Below are 24805 nucleotides of genomic sequence, written 5' to 3' on the forward strand. Positions count from 1 at the left end.
CCCCAAAGGGAATTTACTCAGAGTAGATCCCTTGTCCATGAGGCTCATCTTGGGTCAGTCACTGCCTAACCTCCCTCACAGGGTTGTTGTGTGGATTAAATGAGGAGGTGGAGAACCACGTGAGTCGCCTTGAGCTCCTTGAAAGAAAAACGTGATATATAAATGCAATGAATACTGATGATAGTAATAATCATCAAACATTCCATAGAACCCCAGTGATGTTGCCTAGTGCCTAATGCAGGGTTTCCCAAACTTGGGTCTTGGACTACAATTCCCATCATCCAATGGTCCTGCTATGAGAGTGTCCTTTGTTAGACTTCTTAAGCTGGACACACACACCCCTTTCTCTGTGACGTCCCCAGGGCCAGTTATCAGCAGTTTAAAATGACAATATTAATATCACTTTAAAACAATTAACTTCATTTATATCTCACCTTTCTTCCAAGGAGCTGGGAGCAGCCTAGATGGTTCTCGCTCCATTTTCCGTTCCATTTCCTCCTCAGAGGAGGGTCAAATGTTCGTGAGGCCCCGATCCCTTGCGTCACCGATCCCTAGGGGAAACCCCCATTCATTCATTATTTCATTTCATTTCTTTATATCCTAATTTTTTCTCCAAAGAGTTCAAAGTACGTGCTTCTCCTCCTCTTCCTTTAATCTCCACAACAACCCTGTGAGGTACGTTAGAATGAGAAGCAGTAACCGGCCCAAGGTCATGGCTTAAGTGGGAGGGATTTGAACCCTGATCTTTCCCAAATCCTAGTCCGACACTCTAACCGCTATGCCACACTGGCTCTCGCTGCAGAAAGAAAGGCTTCTGGGCTAAAAACGCGCTCAGGGCTGCAAAGTTCCCGCCTGGGTCTCTGTTTCCTTTAAGCCGCCTCTCAGGAGCGTCAGGCGGTTCACCAAACAATAGGTTGTTTGTTTGTTTGTAGCGCAAAAACCTATAATAACAGAGGCCAGAAAAAAGGGGGAAATGTTTATTTTTCTTAAAAGAAAAAACCTCTTTACCCCTCTTTGGTTCTCGCCCCGTCTTCCAATCTCCCATAGCCCTCTCCTCTGGCCAGCTTCAGCTGTGAAATCGCCGTTTCACACACGCCCCAGGCTTCTTAATTGTTGGGGAGGGGAAAATATGTATAAAATGAAATTTGTTTGCCACCAGGAGACCCTGGGCACACGCGTGGCTATTCTTTTTCTCTCTCCTCTCTCCCCCTCCCCAATTTGCCACAGAGTTTCCTTAAGCGTGGTGTTTTCTAAATTGCTTATTCTCCTCCCCTCCCCCCCCAAAAAAAAAAATTAATTCTCCGATTTCCTAATATAGAATGGGAAGGAGAGTCGATAAAGGAGTAGTTAACCTGTCATCGCAGGAGAAGGCAGCCCCACCTCTCCAAAGGGGTGGCAGCCGCGATGATCAACCCTTCCCACTAGGCATTGCTGTCGAGGCGAGGAGTCCGGTCCTTTCTCTCTGTTGGAGAAGGCAGAGGACTGGGTTCACCTGCGCCTTCATCAGCCTGAAGCTCAGTCCTCTCTCCTCCTTATTTAATAGCCAGACTCCCAAAGTAAACATCTGGAGAGGTAGTATTACTACCATGGTTCTAATTTCCCACTCGTCCACGAAGCTCATTCGAGGTGACTTTGGCGCTGGTCTCTGCCTACCTCATACGGTTGTTGTGAGCTAAAAGAGGACGGAAGGCATGAAAGAGGGAGAAAGAGAAGCATGTGTGCCTTCTTGAAGAAAAAGGAGGGATATAATTGCAGCAATAAGTAACCAAAAATGATAATCATGGTTTTGCTAGCCTGGTTAGTAACGCTGTGATGGAATCGTTTTGCAAAACTCTCCATGACTTTTTGCATGTGGCTCAGAAAGCAACTGTTCCAGTACAGTTTCACTGAAAAGCTGCTGCGATTTACTCCCCGTGGAATGTGCGTGGTCTGGGATCCAAATGGGACCTTCAGCCAGGGATAATTAGTCAGTCAGAAGTTATCCCGTGCCTGAACAGGGTGCTGAACTAGATCTGAACCACACAGGTCTGGTCCAGCTCTTCAGAAGGCCTTAAAAACAACCAGGAGTCTTGTGGCACCTCAAAGACTTAATGTTATCGTGGCATAAGCTTTTGCGGAATGCCAGCGCGTCCCTGGGAATAAGTTTTATATCCTGAATTACAGGAGTATACTGCATGTGGTTGACCAGCGAGGTCAGAAGGAAACGAAAGGCAGGAATCTACAGAGGGTGATAGCTTCGGTCACAAGCAAAAAAAACCCAAAACAGGTGTTGATAGCACAGTCCTTCTGTCATTAGTAAGTCAATCCACACTTTGATGAGCCGCAAAACAGTCTCGTTCAGTCCCGATAGAGTCGCTGCTCTCCATGAATTCCGGGTTTTCCCGCGCAAGCTCCTTGTTCCGGGATGGCCTCTATAAAGTTGCGCAGTCTTTGCACTTGAGTTCACCTCCCAGTCAAATCTAACCCCCTTTCTTTCAACGCGAAAGTGAACCCTGTGTTCCAATCCTACTAGCTGAAATAATTTTTTTCTTTTTTATTGATTGCTTTTTTTCTGGGTCGAACCCCACAGTTGAGTCCGCATGACATCAGAATATTTTGCATTTATTTATTTATTCTCTATCGAGATCGATATTCCGGTTTACTCGCGTTTGATGCCTACGCAAAACACCTGACTGCCCGTTGCCATCCTTACTGCAGCCATCCTCAAATATCTCAAGGGCTGTCACGTGGAAGATGGAGCAAGCTTGTTTTCCTCCTGCTCCGGAGGGTAGGACTCGAACCCATGGCTTCAAGTTACAAGAAAGGAAATTCCGACTAAACATCAGGAATAACTTTCTGACAGTACAAGTCGTTCGACAGCCGAGCGGACTCTCTAGGGAGGTGCTGGATTCTCCTCCACTGGAGGTTTTTAAGCAGATGTTGAACGGCCATCTGTCATGTATGATATACAGTGGTACCTCGGGTTAAGTACTTAATTCGTTCCGGAGGTCCGTTCTTAACCTGAAACTGTTCTTAACCTGAAGCACCACTTTAGCTAATGGGGCCTCCTGCTGCCGCCGCGCTGCCGGAGCAAATTTCTGTTCTCATCCTAAAGCAAAGTTCTTACCCAGAGGTACTATTTCTGGGTTAGCAGAGTCTGTAACCTGAAGCATCTGTCACCTGAAGCGTATGTAACCCGAGGTACCACTGTAGTTGAGAATTCTGCAGGGCCTTGGGTTGGACTAGATGACTCTATGATTATATCTTATTATCGCTCTTATCTCCAGCGATGTCTTTGAAATCCTTCGGGGGTGGGGGTGTTTGTGAAATTTAATGTCTCGTTGAGCTTTCGAGAGAGAGGATGAGAAAGGTTGTCGAAACTGCATTCGCCTTTAGGTCTGTGGAATATCGCGATTTATGATTAAATTGGGGATCCTTTGCGTTGATATAGCGCTGGGCTGAGCGTCCCTCTTACCCCAACGAATAAATACCACTGTGATGTTGCATCGGTGAAGCGCAGAGAGAACCATCAGCTACTTCATCCCACGGACGTGCAAGGGAATTGGGGGGGGGATATAAACAGGGGTCTTTTCCTCCCTTCACAATACATCTCAGTGGTTTCCCTCTCGGTAGGAGCCACGAGGCCCCAGCACACTCCTATTCCCGCGGAATTGTCTACTGGGAGGAAACAGGCGGCTGTGCATACATACCTTTGCTGTCGAGAGGAGTGGCAGGGTGTATTTAAAAGAATAATAATGTAGCTACTGTTTTAAGTGTCAAAGGAGAGGGAAGCGGATCAGTTATGGATGGTATACATTTATATATATATATACATATATTGCGCGCGCACACACACACTTTCAAAAAGAAATATACCTGTTTATGCAACTTCTCATTCCCCTCCTATCACTTGGCGGTGGTGGAAAAGGAACCTCTCGCTTCTTCCCAAGAAGATTCTGGAAATATTTTGAGTTCGGGGAAGAGCTCCGGTTCCCATCAATCCACAGTGTCCGTTAATGGGAGGGAAAGTCTGTCTAACGAGTAAGTTGCCCAAGGCGCTGGTCAGATATAAAATCAGGATAAAGGTTTAACACAATAAGTTGTGTTTGATAGCGCATATGCTTGAAAATGTGTGTGTGTGTGTGTATATATATATATAATTTCAGACCAGCTGGTTCAAGGAGCTAAAGGAAAAGGAAAGGTGTTTGGCTTTCATTTAGTGTAGTTTGCAAAACTTTTTTCCGATTTAGGGGGGGGGGGTTAGAGCGAGCGGAGAGAGAGAGAGAGAGAGAGAGAGAGAGAGAGAGAGAGAGAGAGAGAGAGAAGGGGGGAACAAAGGACACTTCGGAGCTTTGGCGTCGGTGCCCGCTGGGAAGGAGGGATGGAGTCATCCTCCTTAAAGCTTCAGAGGAAGGGGGGAGACCAGCTGCCTTCACCCCTCCTTCTCCGCCCCTGCCACTGTCCTGGGTTTCAGAGAATTATGATGGCTGTTTAGGAGAGGAGGGACGTCGTAGCCTGGGCTAAATTCACCCAAACAAACCAAACCGACTAGAAAAAGATGATTCACATGTTCTTATTCCTATTGGTATTAATGTCAAAGATCTAGCTATTGTACTTCGGCTGGGAAAGGAATATGAATTAATAATGATAATTATTAAGAAAAAGCTGGAACACGTAACCTTAACTAGTTCTGGGTAAGAGATGGAGAGGGGTTGTTGTTTTTTCATTTCAGAAAATGCTTCTCGGTTGTGGGAAGGGGGAACAAGCCCCGCTGAACTCGGTGGTGCTTCCGATTGAGACGTGTATAGGATGAGGGGCCGCGATCCTAGGTGCCGTGGAACCCACTAGGACTTAATCCGAGAGAACGTGCGTACGAAAGGATTGCCATCCTTAGGCTCCGCTTCCCGGGAAGCCGTTCCCATCGAGGTCAACAGAGCTTGCTTCCGAGTAAACGTGCATGGAATCTGGCTGCTCCCGGGCTGTTGTTCGCCGGGTAGGTTGCGCAGGAGACAACCCCCCACACACGCACGCACCAGATTCACTGAAACACCCCCCGGAGTATATATGAATTATAGGATCGGTTTGCGCCTCTTGAAAGATCTTAAGCGCTTTCAGGTAACACGAGTGGGGCCTTAAGGCCAGATCCACGTGGCTAGGATCCGGGCTGCCTGGCTGCGATCTTCGCGTTCCAAGACCCCATGCAACCAGCAGCCGACAAAAATCGATTCGCCAAGTTGGGGGTGGGAGGTGGGGAGAAGTGTAGATCTTACACCTGAGTGTCTAACTCTCAAGAAATTACACGGGATGGAGAAAGAGACTTAAAATGAGCTCAGCGACCCACCGGCTCGCTTCTAACTATGCTGTTACTCTGAAGTAAATCCTAGTACTGATGTGTTTGTTCTTTTCCACAAACGTCTATTGCCTTCCAAGTTACCAGCGAAGCGATGCTGCGACGTCTACTCGGAAGCAAGCCTTCTCCTGCTCAGAGGACCGAGGGGAGCGATCCTCCAGCTGCTTAAAGCTACCGGTAAATGAGGGTCCCTTCCTCGACCCTTCCTCATTTTCGGGGAGGGAGGGAGAATACCTGCCAGGTGTGAAAGCAGGAAGACCTCCTTGACTGACTGGAAGACTTGTGGGTCGCGATGTGTGAAACGCGAGCGAATCTTATCTGCTCCTGCTGTTCTGAAACCTATTGTAGAGACGTTGTCTCTCAAATATATATTATACATATATAATGCAGTCAAGGTGGACGGGTCTCTCTCCCCAAGTTTAAGGCTTGGATTAAGGTAAGGGGGTTCCCGGTTGTCACTTCCCTCTCCTTAGTACAGAATTGAAGTCCCTCCTAGCGGGGAAATTACGGTTTATTTTTGTGTGGAAACCTCTATTCTAATAAGTTGGGAGGGCAGAGAAGCGGTCCCTGGAGGAGTTTGGGCGCCGAAGTTGAGGGGAGAGTGCTGAGGTTCCCCCTCCCCTTTTCCTCGCCCCCCCAAAAAACACACGCTTCATTTGTCTTGGGAAGTGGCAATGCTACTTTTGACGAAATAGTGGTTTGTTTGTTTTCTTGGAGGGGGGGAGCGAAGGGACGTCATTCTTCCGCCTCCCCAGGTAAACTTTGGGAAAGTTATTTTTAAAAAAAGAAATGATCGGAATGCTAGCACTTAAGAATATATATAGATATATAGGGGAAGATTCCGTTTTCTCTCCTACGGAGACCACCGCCACCCACTTTTTAAAAAACAAATCCTCTAGATATACGTCTGGGAGAAGCGGGGGACACACCAGCCCCTTTGCGATTGGCTCCCAAGCCTCGGAGTTAAATCTCCCTTCTCTGCGCTCATGAATAAAAAAAGGAGGTTTTTTAGAAGGGAGAAAGGGGGGAGGAAATCCCCACTCCGCAGCCTATCAGAGTTGCTTCGGTCTCCCTTTCTTGCATTTCCCCCATGCGCCAAAGTTCAACCCGTCTTCACAACTTCCAACCTTTCCTATCCTAGCAGTCATCAGACACCCCCCTTCTTCTCCTCCTCCCCCCCCCAAAAAAGAAGCAACGCACGCACGCAAAATAAGAGTGAGGGAAGGAAGGGGGAAGGAAGGAAGAAGGAGGCAAAGGAGGGGGGGGAGAAAACCTTCTACAATCCTCCTCTAAAGAAATTCAACCTCTGCTCGCTTTCACTCCACAGTCTTCATCGCGCATTCCTAAAGGACGCAAGCTCAGTTCCAGCTGGTCAATTTCAACCCCCCCCCCTTTTTTCATTTTTTTAAAACTCTGGGGGGGCTTTGGGGGAAGGCGAGTGGCTGAGGTTCTCCAAGAGGGGACAGACCAGAGGAGGGGTCCTCTCTCTTTCTGTCTTTCTCCACGTTCTCTCTCCCCGCACCCCATTTTTTTGGTTAAAAAAAATTATATAGACACTTTTTTTCTTGCAAAGATTTGGACTCCCCTTTTTTCTCCGGCTTTCTCGACTTGAAACCTTCCATCCCAGCGGCCCCCCCTTTCCTCCTTCCCTCCCACCCACCCGTTCATCCCAGCAGCCTCGTCTGGAGTATGGCTGCGCTCCCTGGGACAGTACCAAGGATGATGCGCCCAGCACCCGGACAGAATTATCCCCGCACCGGATTTCCTTTAGAAGGTAAGCAGGCGGCTCGTTTTTCCTTCCCAGGTTAGATACTTGTTTTTGTTTTTGTTTTAAAAAAGAAGAATTTAATTACAAAATAAAAATGTTAGGGTTTGGTTTTCCTCCTTCGCTTCTTAGCGGGGCCTTCCGATTCGTTTCATTTTTAAACTTTTCGCCATTATTCTCTTCAACTTTCAGCCCTGTTCTTAATTTTTAAAAATGAGGCATTTGTTCAAAAGGAAGTTTTGTTTTGAAAGCGCGCTTGGAAACCGCCCTAAAGCCAGTCCCCTTTTACTGGGGAGGAAGCCCTCTTGCCGGGCTTACTCCTGAGTAAAGACGGCGGTTACAACTGCCTGCTTGCGAGGGTAGGCGCGTTTGGGACAAAGCGGGTCTTTTTCACTTTGCGAGCCAGCCTGCGCGTGATAGAAGGAGTCAGGCGTTTCTCGCTGCCGTTTGGCATTCCTAAGTTTCCCTCCAAATTCTAAAGAGAGACCAATTTTCCAAACTGTGGTCGTAATAGATATAATACATATAATATATTGTGGGGTTGTTTCGTTTGCCATTGACTCGTCGCAGACCGTTTTGGAAGGGGCGTTTGAATGAACTTTGCGCAGCTGGCTCCCTTCCTTTACCCCTGCTTTCCGTTTGCATGAAAATGTCTGTTCGTCCTCCACCGCCCCTTACCCCAAAACCAAAGTCCGGCGATGATATTTTTTGGTTTAGAAACGAGAAGCGAGTGAAAGCCACCCGGCGCGTCTGCGATGGAACGTTGGGCGCGCCAAAGGTTCGGAAAGAACTTGTCACTTTCTCTTGTCAATTACTCCCACGTTCTCTCGCCTCTACAACCTCCCACCCCTCTCTCTCTCTTTATATTTGAATGAGAGCGAGAAGTAATTAGAAAGCGGCTTTCCGACATCTCTTCCCTAAAAAAAAAACAAAAACCCACACAATTTTCTCCAGTCTCTCCCCCTCCCCACCACAGGTCCCCTGATTGGCGACCAAACCAGAATTAAACAAACTCCGGGTCCCCTTCCCTGCATTTATTAAAGCAAAGCTCGCTCAGCCGAGAGCGTGCTCAAGTGGGCGAGCAGGCAGTGGGTGGGGGGGCGAGCAGGCAGGGGACCCACGCCGGCTGCGCAAAAACCCACACGCCGCGGGGATTTGGAGTGAAGGGCCTCCTTTTCTGCGAGCAAATGAAGTGAAGCGGCGCTGGAAAGGGAAAAAGGGATCAGGGGGATTACCAAAATATTTGCACAACGTGATGGGGAATAATGACGAGTCGGAGCGGGCGGCCGGTCCAGGCGCCTCTCGGAGGCAGGCTGAGCCCACTCGAGGCTGAGCTGTGGCTAATGACAGCGCGCGCCGAGTGACTCCGAATTAGCGGCGCGTGATTCTTGATTAAACCGCCAGGCGAGGACCGGAATCCACTTTCCTCTCTTCGCCAAGAAGTGTGGAAGTCGGGGGTTAGGGGGGGAGAGAGAGAAAGAGAAAGAGAGAGAGACCATCATATAACACACACCCCATCCCAGTCTCTTTTTTCTCTCCCCCCACCCCAATTTCCAAATGTGTTGGGGAGCCACCATCCTCGAAGCGAGGAAGAAATATTAAAAAGAGAGAGGAAGGGAGGAAGGGGGGGGGAGAAACCCGAATACTTTTCTCTCTCACACTACCCCTCAAAATAAAATTCATGTCTACTTTTCCACTACCACAAAATTGGGGGATATGTGACTTTAAATACCCGCTTAAAGCAATATTTATATATAGAAGTTCTCCCGGATCTCATTCAAGTGTTGGAGTCCTAAGAAAGAGCGCTTGGGAAGGTGGGCGCTTTTCATAACGCAGATTTGGTTATAGGAATACTTTTAAAAAAATATATCAGGAAGCGTGCAAATGTATAAAATAGACTTTTATTTTATGTGAGAACTATCTGTATATGTCTATAAAAGCATCATAAAAGCATCATATAAAAATATAAAAGCGAGCTTACTCTGGATCCCATTTATGAGTTGGTTAATCACTAAATACTGATAATCCCTGATTTATATATACTGAAATGAACTCTTTCTATGTATGCATATAAATTGATTTATGTAAAGATGAACAGGTATTCCGTATATATGTGTGTGTCTCCATACAGTATACGTTTGAACAGAAATACGTAACACAAACACACTTTGCAGGGGGCGCGTGTAGGCCAAACGAGAGAAGAAGACGAAAAAGGACAACCTTACACAGATAGAGATCAAGGCAGCTGAGAGGGAAACGCAAACAGATGTCTGCGCGCTCAGCTGGAGAGGCGCCCAGGGAACCATTTATAAAATATATATTGGGGTTAAGGGGAGGAGGAGGGGAGGGGAATTTTGAGAAGTTTTGGCGCAGACCGATCTGTGGGAAAGCGGGAAAGCGCCTGGTATTTGCCTCCAACTTACTCAGAGAAGAGCCACTGAAAGGGATGGCCCGAAGGTAACGCTGTCCATTCCTTTCAATGGTTCCGACGTCCTGCATTTAAAATGAACCCGGGGAGAGGAAAACCACGGAACCGGGCGCCGCTCTCCTCCGGGGTTCAGTGAAACTCCCGGGGGAGAGAGGTTCGGATCCCCGCCAGAGACATTAAAGGGAGAAACTGGCTCCAAAGGAGTCTTGGGGGCCATGTCTACGCGAGAGTAAGCCCCTCAAAAGCCCAATGGGGCTTCCTTTTTGAGGGGTCCTCCGGGCATGCTTGCTCCCGAGGGAGCTCACGCCTGGCTGAATGAAACCGGCTTTACTCCGGAGGAGCTGGCGCCTAGGATGCTGTTGCGCGAGTGTTTGGCGCGCAGCGCGATCCTAAGGAGGAGTGGTTCCTCTTTGTTCCGTGCGGCTTATTCTTGGAGCAAGCACGTGTAAGGCAGTAGCTGGCAGGGAAATGTTTTCAGGGGGGAGTGTGAGAAAAACCTATCCCAGCACACGGCCTTGTCAGTTACACTGAAAGTTCTCAAACCTGTCTTTGTAAGCTGTCTCTGACGCATACACAGAGTGCTGATCATTTGGGCCTCGCCTCGGTTTAGACCTCGTAATTGAAGCAGGAAAGTATATTCTGATCGGGACCGCGATCCCAAAGCCCTGACTTTGGTGTGGTTCTTAGGAGGGGTTGGGAAAAAGAAAGAGGCGTGTTTCACTTGCACGCGTGTCGTTTGAACATAAAACAGCCCTTTGGCTTTTAAAAGCGAGAAATTTTAGGAAGGAGGGATGTTACCACGGGACAGAGATATTTAAGGAAGGCTCACCTTCATAGCGTTTCATTGTAACCAGAATTTATTCCTGCTTAACTGGACCTGGGTTCAAGTGGAGCTTTATTCATCCAGAATCCGCATCGATAAAGACCATAGAACTTTTTGTGTGTGGGGGGGTGAAATTTCCTAAAATTAAGGGGGGACACCCCCCAAAATAGTCCCTTTCCTCCAAGTCTTTAGTTAAGTGGATTGCGGATAAGGCCTCTGAGTGGATCCTCCGTTGGAGTACTCCAAATCCAGACCAAACGCGCCGGTGACGGGCGCTTCGGTATAATCCGAATTGCTGTAAAATCCTCCGCTCATTCCCGTCCCCTTAGATATCAGTTCGATAAATAAAAATCGTAGAGACTTACTTCCGGGCAAACATGGTTAGGATCGGCAACCAGAATGTTGTGAATTTTATCTTTCAGCGCCCCACTTTTTAAAATAAAATATAATAAACTTATCAGCCACGATTTGAGTCCGGAACTAAACTTGAAACGGGTTCAGTCAGAAACGGCCTCGCCCTCTTTAGTTTTCTCCAGCTCCGCTGTGAATCGGATCGGGACCTTACTTCCGAGTAACTGTAGTGAGAATAAAGGAGGGTGTGCGCGTGTGTTGTGTGAGCCTGTACTAAATGAAAACCCGATTCACTTTCTTCCCGGTCTCAAGACAGTGATAAATTTGCCGATCCATATAATAGGTTTGTCTCTAAATTCAAATAGGCGAGATCTAGATTATATAGGTGCTTCCTTATACATCCAGCAAGTTATCTATAACTACGGGGAATATGTGGATAAAACGAAGTGAGTAAAAATGTAGGTGCTGCCCGCTCCGCATCACAAAGGGGAGACTGCGGTGGATCTGGTCCCGAGATCCACTTATGCTGTGAGCCAATAAACGGGTTCGGTCGGGTCTTACTCCGCGATACGGGTCTGGTTCGAAATCCGGTTAAATTCAGGCGGGGTAGGTAGAGGATGGCAGCCTTACCTCGGTTAGTGTGATATGGCCTTTACCCCCGAGGGAACCCGCAGGTAAAAGTCACCTTTGCCTTCTCTCTCCCTCTCCCTCTCTTCTCCTTTACCTCGCAGTCTCTACCCCGCTGGGCCAAGGCCGGGTCAACCAGCTAGGCGGCGTCTTCATCAACGGGAGACCCCTCCCCAACCACATCCGCCACAAGATCGTGGAAATGGCCCACCACGGGATCCGGCCCTGCGTCATCTCCCGCCAGCTCCGCGTCTCCCACGGCTGCGTCTCCAAAATCCTCTGCAGGTACCAGGAGACCGGCTCCATCCGCCCAGGAGCCATCGGTGGAAGTAAACCCAGGGTGAGTGAGTGGGAGTCCCCGGGGTGGCTACCTCGGGCACGCGCGGGGTGGGGTGGGGTAGCCTCCACCTCTTCTCCCCTACCTCTTAACTGGGTTTGGGGGGACCCTTCTCTGGACACGCACCCCGAAAGCGAAGGGAAAACATCTTGTACTCCGTGCGCAGAAGGTTCCGGGTTTCCAGGTAGGGCTGCTGCGAGAAAACCCTACCTGATTCCCATGGCGGCTGCCTGCCAGTGCAAACAGTACGGAGCTAGATGGCAGCTTAACTATTTCCCTGAAGCTGCCACCCTAGCTTCGCTTACTTGGGGACTAAAAAAAGCCCCACGGGATCTGAGCAGACACGGTTCAGTTTGCCCGTTACGTCTCACAACTGGGCTTACTTCCGAATAAGAAAAAGGGAAAAGTTGCGCGGTACCGTGGCTCTTAGCTATGGTCCGAGGAAGGATTTTCGGACGGGCTTTCTCTCGGGAGACGTGTCCCGGATCGGGGCCCTCCGGCTGCTCTTTTTTCTTCTTCTTTTTTTGCATTCATGGTTATTTATCATGAGATGAGCCTCTGGGCGATGGGTCCCGTCATCTCCGACAGGCAGCTCAAAATAGGAAGCGTTTACTGAGAGAAAAGCGAAATCTGTCAGTTCCTCATTTGATCTCACTTTACAACCATAAATCAGAGCAGAGTGGATAAAGGATGATATTTGCAGCTAATTTATAATCGTTCACACTCGAAGTCATTTTTTTAAAAAATATTTTTTAAAAAATATGTATCTTTAGAAGTGAGAGGCTGGGGCGGGGAATCTGTCCGACTCCAGGCGCGCTTACTCAGGAGTAAGCTCTGCTGAAACCCATGGAACTTCACTTCTGAGTAAGGATCCCAGGGTGGAACTGGACCGGTCCCCTTACTCTCAAGTAAGCCCCCGCGCGAAGCCCCGACCCCTAGGGGAAATTCCGCGGAAACGAGTCCTGCGGCATACAACGGGGTTCACTCCTAGGTAAATGCGTAAAGAGGTGCAGTAAAATTTTGACTTGACAAATTTGGGCTCTCTGGGGGGTTTGGGAAACCATCAAAAGTTGTAAAATAAGGACCCTCCCGTTAAAGGGGGTGCGATTTTTTTTTAGAAGCCTTTAGGGAGAGGGGGCTGAGTAGTTTGCATTTGGGAGGTTTTCCTGAGGTGGGGTGGGGGGAATTTGGGAAACCACCAAAGGCTTAATGCAAGCACCCTTAGATTAAATTCTAGACTAAAACGGATCTTATTTATGTATTATTTTTTTATTTTAAGAGGCGGTTGTAGCCACTGCTAGTCCTACTCAAAGTAGACCCACTGAAGTTAACAGACCTGGCTGGCTAAGTGTCACGAATTTCCATGGGTCTACTCTGAGTAGGGTTTAGCTGGGAGTCGTTTAAAAAGAACATTTGAATGGCGAGGCGCGTGGGCTGAGGCGTGGGCGCACCTTTACCCGCTCCCCAAAATTTAAATTTAAAAGTGAATCCTTTTTCTTTCTCTTCCCCCTGCCCCACCCACTGCAAACCTCTTCCCCCCACCCCACCTCGGATCTTTTCCCGACGGCGCATTGATCCCAAAAGCAGGTCGCTACTCCCGACGTGGAGAAGAAAATCGAAGAGTATAAACGAGAAAACCCCGGGATGTTTAGCTGGGAGATCCGGGACCGACTGCTGAAGGATGGGCATTGCGACCGAAGCACGGTCCCTTCAGGTGAGAAGGCAGCTTGGAAAAAGCCCAAACGGGGAGAAGGAAGGGGGGGGGATGAAATCCTGTAATTGGGTGGGGAGGAGGGAGGAACTAATCTAGGGATGCGTTTATCTACAAACAGGCCAGCTTGGGACCAAAATCTTCCCCTCCAGGCTAAGAGGCGGGCAAATAACTCAATGCACGCGCTCAAAAGCACAGACCAGGTTCCGTGCGTTTTGTGACTCCCCAAGAAAGCGTTCTGCAGCACTCTAAAGCTTGCGTAGCCTTTGTTCTGTCGTCCTGTTTCAGACTGAGAGGCCCAGGAAGAAATAAATAGGCAAATCCCTGGATGCAGGAAGCAGAGATGAAACTGGAGTTTGATCCCTTCTCCAGGTTTACTCTGGAATTTTTTTCTTTTTACACAAATTCCTTCCCAACCCGTCCTCTTGCAGTTTCAGGTGGTACAGTCCAAAAACAACTTCAGCTGTGTGTGGTGAGAGAGCCGGGCTTGAGTCTCAAGCTGAATTTGCAGCTTTGACTTCTGGCTCTGTCTGCCCCATCAGCAGAAGCTGGTCTTTGCAGAAATGTTGCAGGCGGCTTAAGTGGCTTCTGGATCATTTGGGGGCGGGGGTGTCCCTGAGCCCCAGTAGAAGGGTTGCTAAATCTAAAAGTGTCCATTGAGAATGTAGGAAGACCTGTGGATGTTATCAGAGCCTTCAGCTGGATCAGGTCTAATTCAGCATCCTCTTCTCACAGTGGCCAGCCTGCTGCCCCATTGGCAAGCCCACAAGCAGAGTACCAGAGCTCTCTCCCTTCCTGTGGGTCCTAGCGACTGGTATTCAGAATCATTGCTGTCTTCAAAGGTGGAGACTGAGAGTATAACCATCATAGCTAGGGGGCATTGGTAGCCTCTTTGAATTTGCCCTAACCTCTTTTAAGACCAGTTATGTTGGTGGCTATCATTGCATCCTGTGGGAGTGAGTTCCAGAGTTTAACTTTGCACTATGCGGAAAATGACTTTCCCCTGCCTGTCCTGAATCTTCAAACATTCGTGAGTTCTAGTGTTAGGAGAGAGGGAGGAAGACCTTTCCGCTGTCTCCATACCATGCATAATTTCAGGGATTAAACACTGAATGTGGAGACTCAGAAATCTAAAACCTCAATTCTCTCTTAATTTTGCGGGGCAGCAAATACAGTAAGGGTTATACATTTAATAGATAAAATTGACCCCCAGAGCTATAGTTTATTAACAGATAAACTTTAACTTGTGTGTGTGTGTGTGTGTGTGTGCGCGCGCACGTGCGTGCGCGCGCGCGCTCTGTACCAAAAGGTGGCAGCTCACATATTTTCCCAATAACGGATAGCACTTTATCAAGTTAATTTGGAAGGTGAGTTCGCAAGCTTTCAGATGTCACAGCATTCTTCAGCAGACTGAAAGCTTAACTCAAAACTTTGCACACCTGTCTCTCTGCCTCCCAGATTTTGGGTCACAGAGGTGCTGTTGTGTGGCCTTTGTTTTGGGTCGCAATTCTGCATGCTTGATTTGTGTTATTCGTTTTTTGAGAAATAGCCTGCATGAATCAAACAAGTGACATTTCACTTATTTTCAATCTCCCTGGCTTCTCCTGACGGTTTGGAGCAATTTGAGGAGAAAAACAGAACAAGCCAGACAATCCCATTTTACATATTACTCAATACATTTGATGCAACCTTCTGAGTATCACAGAGCTATGCATCAGTCTGGCAGAGAGTCTAGTATAACCCGAAAGCTGTCATACTACATTCTTAAAACACTAAAGAAAATATTCCTTTCTTGTTGCTATAGATTCAGAACCAACCATACAACCGCTTAGTGTTTTGTCGAGATGATCCAGAACAGAAAACCTACCTCTCTTCTTGTCCCTGCCCCCATCAACTCATATACCTAGTAACATTTTCCAGATCTTTATGTCTGATAGGAAGGTGCTATCCAGATGATTCAAACTACAGTTCCCAGCAGCTCTAGCCAGCATGACCAGTGATCAGGGGTGATGGGAGTTATAGTTCAAAATAGCTGGAGGGTGTAAGAACTCCTGATCTGCACAGCAAAATAGAAAAAGGTCTTGGAGTGGACAGTGCCACTTAAAACCACAAGTGGGGGGGGATCTGACTTTGGAAGGCACCCACCCAATGATAGCAATAATAGTAGTGAGAAGCTATTTTGCTTTTATTTCCTCTGTGCTCCTTTGCCGCCTGGGAGGAGAGTCCATTTTGCACACAAGAGGATTCCAAAACTGATACAAGCACACCCACACCCAGTTCGTAATGGTACAGTCCCTTTGTGCCACCTCATTCTGTGCTTTCCAGGTTAATACCCAATGCCAAGCCTTACCCAGAGTTGACCCATTGAAATTCATGCATTTTATTTATTTCATAAAATTTATATAGCACTTGATCGTGAAAAAGGAAAAACCCTTTTTTTTAAAAAAAAATATGGACATAGCTAATTTAGGTCCATGAATTTCAATGGATCTACTCTGAGTATTAGGACTTAGCTGGATATAACCTCCATTTATTTTTTTTATCTGGATGCTGAACACCTTAACATCTGAGGGCATGTTGTTTTAATGTTCCTGTGTTACTCCTCCTATAGTTTATAGTGGATCTACTGTTGCCATATTTGAAACTTACTTTAAGAACTGGCATTAAAAGCAGGATATACAGTAATTAACAAATGCATGATATAATTAGTAAGATCCACCCTGAGCCACCTGAGTAAAATTGTATACCAGAATTTCATATAAGGCTCCCCTTCTGGGTGCATCTACTTAGAAGCAGGCATTGTTAAAAGGCAGGGAGATTTAACTTGGCAAGCAAATTTAATGTATTTATTTATTTATGTTTGTATTACTCACTCTTCACCCCCAAGGGCAGGTTATAGCATTAAAGCACAATATTAAAAACAATTTGGAGGCCCCAATTCAGAAGACATCAAAGTCATTAAAAATAATATTGTCTTAAGTATGAGTAGACAGTGTTTAGACCCTGTCAATTTCACTTTCACTCTGCCTTCCGGGTGTCCGGGTATTCATGGTGTGGATGGGTAATTCAGATTAAACTCCTCCTCCTCCTCTTCTTCCTCCTCCTCCTCCTTCCAAACCAGGAAGGTCTGATGTTTTAATTTGGGGAGAGACATCATTCTGTTGGCATAATATAAAGGCCTGTGGGTTTTCTGGTTCTACTAAATTCTTCAATAGGTATAACTTGAAAAAGTTCTATGTCTATACATTTGCAATGAGGGCATAAGGAGGGAGGGAGGGAGGGAGGAGAGAGAGAGAGAGAGAGAGAGAGAGAGAGAGAGAGAGAGAGAGAGAGAGAAAGAAAGAAAGAAAGAAAGAAAGAAAGAAAGAAAGAAAGAAAGAAAGAAAGAAAGAAAGAAAGAAAGAAATCCAGAATCCAGTAGAGGCTGCTCCATGAGGGTAAATGGGGCCTCATCCAGTCTTCCTTTTACTTGCATCCAGTTCAGGGGGAGTGACCCTCCTCCTCCTTAGTCTCAACATTAACCTTGCAGAATTCAGCAACCAGGAGGATGGGAGCACAACCGGAATTAGTTGACTGCCTTTTATTGGCTGTGTCGCCACCTACTGTTGACCTCCCTTCCGCCCCACCAATTTCAATTCCAGCAGACACTGGAATTATCAGAAGTCAGCTGTGTACAACGAGATGAGATGCATTATGCATCACATCACCAAAGACACTTTGACTTTATTTTAATATTTTTTCATTTTTTCTGAATTCATATCCCAACCTTTTCTCCAAGAAGCGCCACGTCGCGTACGTGGTTCTCCCTGCTCCTCATTTAATTCCCCAAACACCCCTGTGAGGTAGCTTAGACTGAGAGTCACCCAACAAGCTTCATGGCCAAGTCAGGATTTGAACCAGGTCCTCATCAAACACTCCCGGCACTGCATCTCACTGGCTTTCGTAAGTCAGGCCATGAAGAGTTATGTAATACAGAACTGAGGACAGCTCGGGTCTCCAAATGACCATACTGTTAGGACACAGGGGCCAAGGTAGGTTACTAGGGCCATTGGAAGGCCTGTACTGTGGGCTCCATGAGCAGGTAATTGAGAAGGAAGCTTCAACACTAAAGGGGCCACCACCACAAAGGCCGTATCCCTCAAACCTGTTAGCTGAATTGATCTGTCTGATGTTGTGCTAGTATGCAGGGCCCCCATAGAAGTTCTTACAAATGTACAGGGTCATATAAGGGAAGGTGGTGCTGTCCCCAAAACTGTTTAGGGCAGGCAGGACCACTGTTCCCTTGTGAGTGACCTTCTGGTGGCTGTCAGGGCTAGCGGCAGAGCAACAAATAAGAATTTTAACTTTGTAAGGTGGGTTGGTTTCTACACAAACCCACATATTGGCACACACGAACACCCCTGTCCTTCACCCAAGCAGGCAAGAGGAATGATCGGAGTTCAAGGACGCCTTTCTAGCCAGGCAAAAACACGCAACCAGGGTGGCGAGCAGGGTGTATGTGACCTGGCAAGAGTCCCAGGGCAAGACAGAGAGGGCTGGATTTGATCTCGGCACCCAAGGTTCCCCATGCATTTATATTCTGCCTTCCTCCCCCAAGGAGCTCAAGGTGGTATGTCTGGTTCTCCCCCCATCTCATGTAATCCCCACAACAACCCTGTGAGCTAGGTTGGGCTGAGAGAGGCGGTGACTGGCCCCAGGTTGCACCCAGTGAGCTTCATGGCTGAGTAGTGGATTTGACCCCTTGGTCTCCCATATCCTAGTCTAAACAAAATAATAATAAAAATTCCTTCCAGTAGCACCATAGAGACCAACTAAGGTTGTTATTGGTATGAGCTTTCGTGTGCATGCAGACTTCTTCAGATATTCTTCAGATCTGAAGAAGTGTGCATGCAAACAAAAGCTCATACCAATAACAAAATTAATTGGTCTCTATGGTGCTACTGGAAGGATTTTTTTTATTTTGTTCCAACTACGGCAGACCAACACAGCTACCTACCTGTACCTATGTCCTAGACACTCTAATCCAGGCATCCCCAAGCTTTGGCCCTCCAGATGTTTTGGACTACAATTCCCATCATCCCTAACCACTGGTCCTGTTAGCTAGGGATCATGGGAGTTGTAGGCCAAAACTTCTGGAGGGCCACAGGTTGGGGATTTTTTTATTATTATTATTTAGGACCAGCAGCCCATCGCAGTCTTTTGGCCTCTGCTTATGCCAAGGTATAGGGACGTGGGTGGCATTGTGGGTTAAACCACAGAGCCTAGGACTTGCTGATCAGAAGGTCGGCAGTTCGAATCCCCATGATGGGGTGAGCTCCCGTTGCTCGGTCCCTGCTTCTGCCAACCTAGCAGTTCCAAAGCACCTCAAAGTGCAAGTAGATAAATAAGTACTGCTCCAGCGGGAAGGTAAACAGCATTTCTGTGTGCTGCTCTGGTTTCGCCAGAAGCGGCTTAGTCATGCTGGCCACATGACCCAGAAGCTGTACACCGGCTCCCTCGGCCAATAGAGCGAGATGAGCGCCGCAACCGGCAGAGTTGGACCTAATGGTCAGGGGTCCCTTTACCCTTTTTTATGCCAATGTACCAATTGAAGCCTCAATGCACACACCCCTCCAAAGGCATTTTGAGGACAGTAGTTTCATAGAATCATAGATTTGGAATAGACCACAAGGGCCATCGAGTCCAACCCCCTGCCAAGCAGGAAACACCATCAGAGCACTCCTGACATATGGCTGTCAAGCCTCTGCTTAAAGACCTCCAAAGCAGGAGACTCCACCACACTCCTTGGCAGCAAATTCGACTGTCAAACAGCTCTTACTGTCAGGAAGTTCTTCCTAATGTTTAGGTGGAATCTTCTTTCTTGTAGTTTGGATCCATTGCTCCGTGTCCGCTTCTCTGGAACAGCAGAAAACAACCTTTCTCCCTCCTCTATATGACATCCTTTTATATATTTGAACATGGCTATCATATCACCCCTTAACGTCTCCTGTTTCAGTATGTTGGTTTGTTAAGGATGGGAGTCGTGTGTGTTTATCCTAAATATAACTGGGGTTGGGGGTTGGGCTGAGTATTTGGAGAGTCCTTGGCCTGTTTGTTAATTTAATGACTCTTGCGAGTGTTAAGTACATCTAAGATGACACCTGCTCAAACACAGAGAAGCATCATAGCTCAGTGGTAGAGCATCTGAGTTGCGTGCCGAAAGTCCTGGGTTCAGTCTTTGGCATCTGCAGGCAGAGCTGGGAGAAGACTCCCTCCTGGAAACCCTGGAGAGCAGCTGCCAGTCAGAGTAGACAATACTGAGTTAGATGGACCAGCGAGCTCTCCCTCTGTTTAAAGTACTTTCCTAAGTGATATACCTCATTGGCTTTTTATTCCTTTCATTTCATATATATTACTACAACTTGTGTTCCATAAAATTCACACTGTAATGCAGTGAAATGCAATATGTAAGAAAAATAAAAGAAGCAATCAAAATTTAAATATTATTACTATTTATTAAACTTGTACACCACCCTATTCCCGCAGGTCTCAGGACGGTTTGCAGGATTAAAACTAAATATTTAAACAATGATTTGGTGTGGGCATGTCCACCTGAACAAGGATTGCTGGCCGCTGATGGTCCATGGACCACTTTTATTTTGTTTAGAAGAAGTTAGGGACACGGGTGGCGCTGTTGGTTAAACCACAGAGCCTAGGACTTGCTGATCAGAAGGTCGGCGGTTCGAATCCCCGTGACGGGGTGAGCTCCCGTTGCTCAGTCCCTGCTCCTGCCAACCTAGCAGTTCGAAAGCACATCAAAGTACAAGTAGATAAATAGGTACCACTCCGGCGGGAAGGTAAATGGCATTTCCATGTGCTGCTCTGGTTCGCCAGAAGTGGCTTAGTCATGCTGGCCACATGACTCGGAAGCTGTACGCCGGCTCCCTCGGCCAATAAAGCGAGATGAGTGCCGCAACCCCAGAGTCGGTCACGACTGGACCTAATGGTCAGGGGTCCCTTTACCTTTACTTAGAAGAAGTTCCTGTTGGGTGTGGATGCAACAGAGACTTTTGGGCTGCTGGCCAATCCATACCTTGGCTTAATGTGGATTGTGAACCCTAGTGCTTCCTCTAATTCCCCCTCATCTATTCCACTTTGCCCTCCAACTACTGCTGCCCCAAGCATTTTCTTCCCCAAATCTGGACGTTCCCTGTGCTTTGAAAATCCAAACAGGAGAGCTGCAGTCTCCAGATGGACAGGCCTCATGAGTTGGGGCTGGTGATAGGTGTCATGGGGATGGAGCAGCAATAGATGTTGACCTTCCACCATGGATGGAGAGAATCCTCACCATTCCTGATGGAAGGACCTTTTTTTGCCTCCCAGTTTCAACTTTCCAGTTTCAAAGCAGCTTATATTTTCTTCTTCTGTCTTTGACTGTCTGAGGTTTAGTGAGTTCGATTAGCCGGGTGCTCCGAATCAAGTTCGGGAAGAAAGAGGAAGATGAGGACTGCGATAAGAAGGAGGACGACAGCGAGAAGAAGGCCAAGCACAGCATTGACGGCATTTTGGGCGACAAAGGTAGAGAGAAAGGGAGGGAGGGGGACAATTACAAACACATACACCCCCTTTTTAAAAATAATAATTGTTGGCCTCTCTCTTGGTTTCCTCCATCCTATTGTATGTTGACATTGTGAAGTGAGTGGGAACTGCAAAAAAAAAAAATGTTTCAGCATTTAAGTGCTTCTGTTCCTGGAGTGTGCCATCCAGCCAGCCACACCTTTCTGGGGCTACTCCATTCTAAGTTAGTTTGTTTATATTTATTGCAAATTCCTCTGAGCCCACCAGTGGCTTCCTCCTTGTGCTTGTGTAGATGGCCTTGTTTTGGTGGCGCTCAGAGGATGAGCCTGTTGCTAGTATATGAAACTTCCCTCCCCGTGCTATTGAGACTCCACCTCCCAGTATTCAGAAAACGATTCCGGTTTTAACCTTGTCACCCTGATCTGCTAGCTTTCTTTGTGCGGGGAAGGGATGTTCATACTGGTAACTACCACATTTGTAGTCTTGCAGCCACCGTTGCTTTCTGTTGGTTCATTTCAAAAGTTTATTGCGAGTTGTTTGTGTGTTTGCTTTATTTTACTGTGAGCTGCTTTGGAGGCCTGTTGTCGGGCAAAGAGGCAGGACAAGGATTTCATAATAAATGGAAAGAATGAAGACAGGCCTCTGCTCCCAGGAGCTTACAGTCAGTGAGATGAAAGACTTAGGTGAAGATAAACCCAGAGTTTCTTTCACCAGAGCTAGGGGTGAAGAACCAGGTGTTTTTGGACTCAAACCCCCATCAGCCTCAGCAAGTATGACCCAGGGCAGGGATAAAGGGAGTGCGGCCTATCAACATCTGGAGGACTCTGAGTTAAAAGAAGGCAAAGTTGTGATGGAGGTAGACAGGGGCAGTGAAGGCAAGTGATGGTCTAGTTCAGGGATGCTGAACCTGTGAGCCTCTGGATGATTGGACTCCCTACTCCCATCAGCCCCAGATAGCATGGCCAAGGACCAAGGATGATGGGAGATGGAGTCCAGTAACATCCAGAGGACTTCAGGTTACCCAGCTCTCTGAGGCTAAAGGATTCTGGTCACAACATCCACATGTTTCAATCACTCTCATGCCCCAGTCGTGGATTGCGACAAAGAATCCTGGGAAACTATAGTTTTTCAAGGGAGCTGGCAATTGTTAGGAGAGCCCTTGCAGTGCTATGGTTCCCAGCCCCCTCGGCAAACTACAATTCCCGGGATTATTTGAGGGCAGCTCTGACTGGATAGGAATGCTTAAAAAAATATAGGGCATATGTGACCGCAGCTAAACAGTCATGTGAAAGGCTTTGTGGAAAGGGTGTGTTTTAAGGATTGAGTTTTATTTTTTCCTACTTCTTCTTTTTTTTAAAAAAAGGAAATTCTCAGAGGGGTGAAATGAAAACTAAAAAGCCTTTAAAAAACATTTAACTATTCAAGTGGGTCCTTTTTTTATATTGTAGAAAGTCCAAGCTGCTTCCTCCCCCGGTTTTGAGTATATTCTCAAAGATTTCAATACCTTAGCAGAACACGTTGGACTTTATAAAATCTCTGTAGCTCAAAGGTTCCTAATAAGTGTAAAGTATAACTGTCTCAGGAGATGCTGAGAGGACATGATTTTTAAAATAATAATAATAATAATAATAATAATAATAATAATAATAATAATAAGGGTCTTCAAGAATAATTTACAATCTTTTTTCTGACCAGGTTTTTCAGTACTTTGTGCATTAATAATAATAATAATAATCAGGAACCTGCATAAATTATGCAAATTGACACATTCTGTAATTTTGCATAATTTTACTTTCCTTGTTATGGTTGGGACAGTGACACAAATTGCCATTTCAACCACTGAAAACCTTATTCTGCTGTCTACAGTTTTAAGATCCTGGTATTATAGCAGGCATTGCCTTTTTATTTCCAAACCCATAAGGCCTAGAATCTTAAGATTAGTTTTTTTAAAAAGCTTCTGCCTCCACTAGTGCATTTTGTATTTTTCTGTGCATGCGCCCGCAATTCTCCATCTAGCTCATCTTTGACTCATTTTTACAGAGCCCCTCTACATATTAAGGAATAGCTTTGAATTCAAAACACAGTCTTGATCGGGACTGAATAATGTTATTCGGAGCTCTTTTTAGAGGTGGAAAAACCAGGATGCAAGTCTGTGGTCCTCTTTTCGCTGGTGTATTGTTAAAATCCTTCATGTGGTCTATCACCTTGACTTTCAGTGACCAGATAATCATATTGCAGTGTTTCAAGGCAAGAGTTGGGAGCCGTGTTTAATTCTTCAGCATGTAAAACCCCGCTGTGCTTTCTTTTAAAATAAAGTTTCTCTCTGGTACGATGTGATGCTGTTTAAGAGATGCTTTTAGACTGACGGAAGGCGGGAGAAAACATGTGCATATTTCCAGCACCTGAAATCTTAAGGATAACTTTTTCTTCCTTTCTTTTCTTTTTTAAAAAAGATGAAATGTTATTTGAAATATTATTTATATCATCCGTTAAGTTAGTGAAAGGGGAAGGCGGTATAGAGAATAGGCCCAGAGTGTGTCTTTCTTTCATTTTTCACACTTACTATTAAAAAATATAATCGCTGCAGACGCAGATTGCCCCCCAGAGGGAGTCTCCCTTTCCCTTTTCAAAGCTTGATTGATCTTTTGAAGACAAATCTTGAACTGTTGGGTGGTGTTAATAAAATTAGAGAGCCGCTTGGAAAACACAATAGGGGAGAGAAAGGGGAGGGGGTCTGGTTGTGGGGTCTTGGAAGTGTTAATGTGCTACCTGTCTGCCTTGGATGGTTACACATACACCCGTTTTTTGTGGTTTTTTGTTTTTGCGCGGGTGTTTTGGAACGGGTGGCGAAAGCTCCATCCGGAACACCAGCCTGGACCTCTTGCCTTGAAAACCGGAGTCACTCCGGATCAGTTACTTATAAGGACTTGAAAGCGGGCTGTGGGGGGGATGAGAGGGGGGTCCTAAATGAATTCGTTAAACAGATCACTTTCTCTTCGGCTTGCTGCTGTTTTCTAAATGGTCCCCTGAAACCGCCTTTGACAGTTTACTGATGGGGGGTATCAGATTCAATTATCCGTCGGGTTTCTGGATATCTTGTCGTGGGAGGGGGGTAGGCGTGGGAGGCGTCATGGAAATTGGGGGAGAGATTCTTTCATATAGACATAAGTATATATTTGTACAGAGAGAAAGAGAGAGGTTTTAATGTGTGTGTAGATAGATGAATATGTGTGATCTTGAATTTCTTAAAAACCTAACGCCACCCAAGTTAGTATTTTTCCGCAGGGGTGGGACGACTGTTTTTATTCGTGATAACGCCCAAAGTTTTGTGTTTGTTTGGGGTTTTATATATATATATATATATATATATATATATATATATATATATATATATAATGATATATATAATGATAGCTTGTTTGTTTGCTTTAAAATAATGATACCTTCCTGTTGTTTTATGTCCACTCCCCCACCCACCCCCCAAAAAATAATTGAAGGGGAAGGCGATGACGTTTGTCATTTGGGGTTTCGTTAGGGTATATTGGGGTGGGCGGCGGGAGTGGGGATGTGTAAATTGGGGGGGGGGAGTGTTTCTGGAGCAAAGCTTCTATTCTGTAATTAATAACCCGGTAGCAGAGAGCGCCCAGAGAGCGGTTGGAACAGTTCCGTTTTCTACATTAATATCAGGGGTTTTGGGGGTTGTCCATTTCATGAGGGTGTGTGATCTTTTTCCTTCACATGGATGAGCAGTGGAGGGAGGGTCTTATGACTGAACACTTTTTGAGAGGGGTGTGTGATAGAGGGCATTTGGGGGGTGTAGAAAGGAGCACTTGGCTAACTCCACCCTAAAATAAAATATTAACAAGAATTTGCCCGA

The 24805-nt window shown here is 46.5% G+C and overlaps 1 protein-coding gene across 5 annotated transcripts in view; it reads left to right on the forward strand.

Annotated features, from left to right (window-relative positions):
* The first annotated feature begins 6457 nt into the window (after positions 1-6457).
* The window catches only part of PAX7 (paired box 7), a 178575-nt gene continuing 160227 nt past the window's right edge, over positions 6458-24805 (forward strand). Inside the window, exons 1-4 of one of the 5 annotated variants that reach the window (XM_082230183.1) lie at positions 6459-7103; positions 11428-11663; positions 13248-13374; positions 20794-20928. In XM_082230183.1, coding sequence (XP_082086309.1) covers positions 7019-7103; positions 11428-11663; positions 13248-13374; positions 20794-20928 — 583 coding nt within the window. In that variant the 5' untranslated portion in view covers positions 6459-7018. Of the gene's footprint in view, positions 7104-11427; positions 11664-13244; positions 13375-20793; positions 20929-24805 lie in introns of all 5 variants that reach the window. The other 4 variants (XM_082230182.1, XM_082230185.1, XM_082230184.1 and 1 more) reach the window with 4 other exon arrangements.

This window comes from Podarcis vaucheri, assembly GCF_965113315.1.
Source record: "Podarcis vaucheri genome assembly, chromosome: 7".
In the NCBI taxonomy this organism is placed as follows: domain Eukaryota; kingdom Metazoa; phylum Chordata; class Lepidosauria; order Squamata; family Lacertidae; genus Podarcis; species Podarcis vaucheri.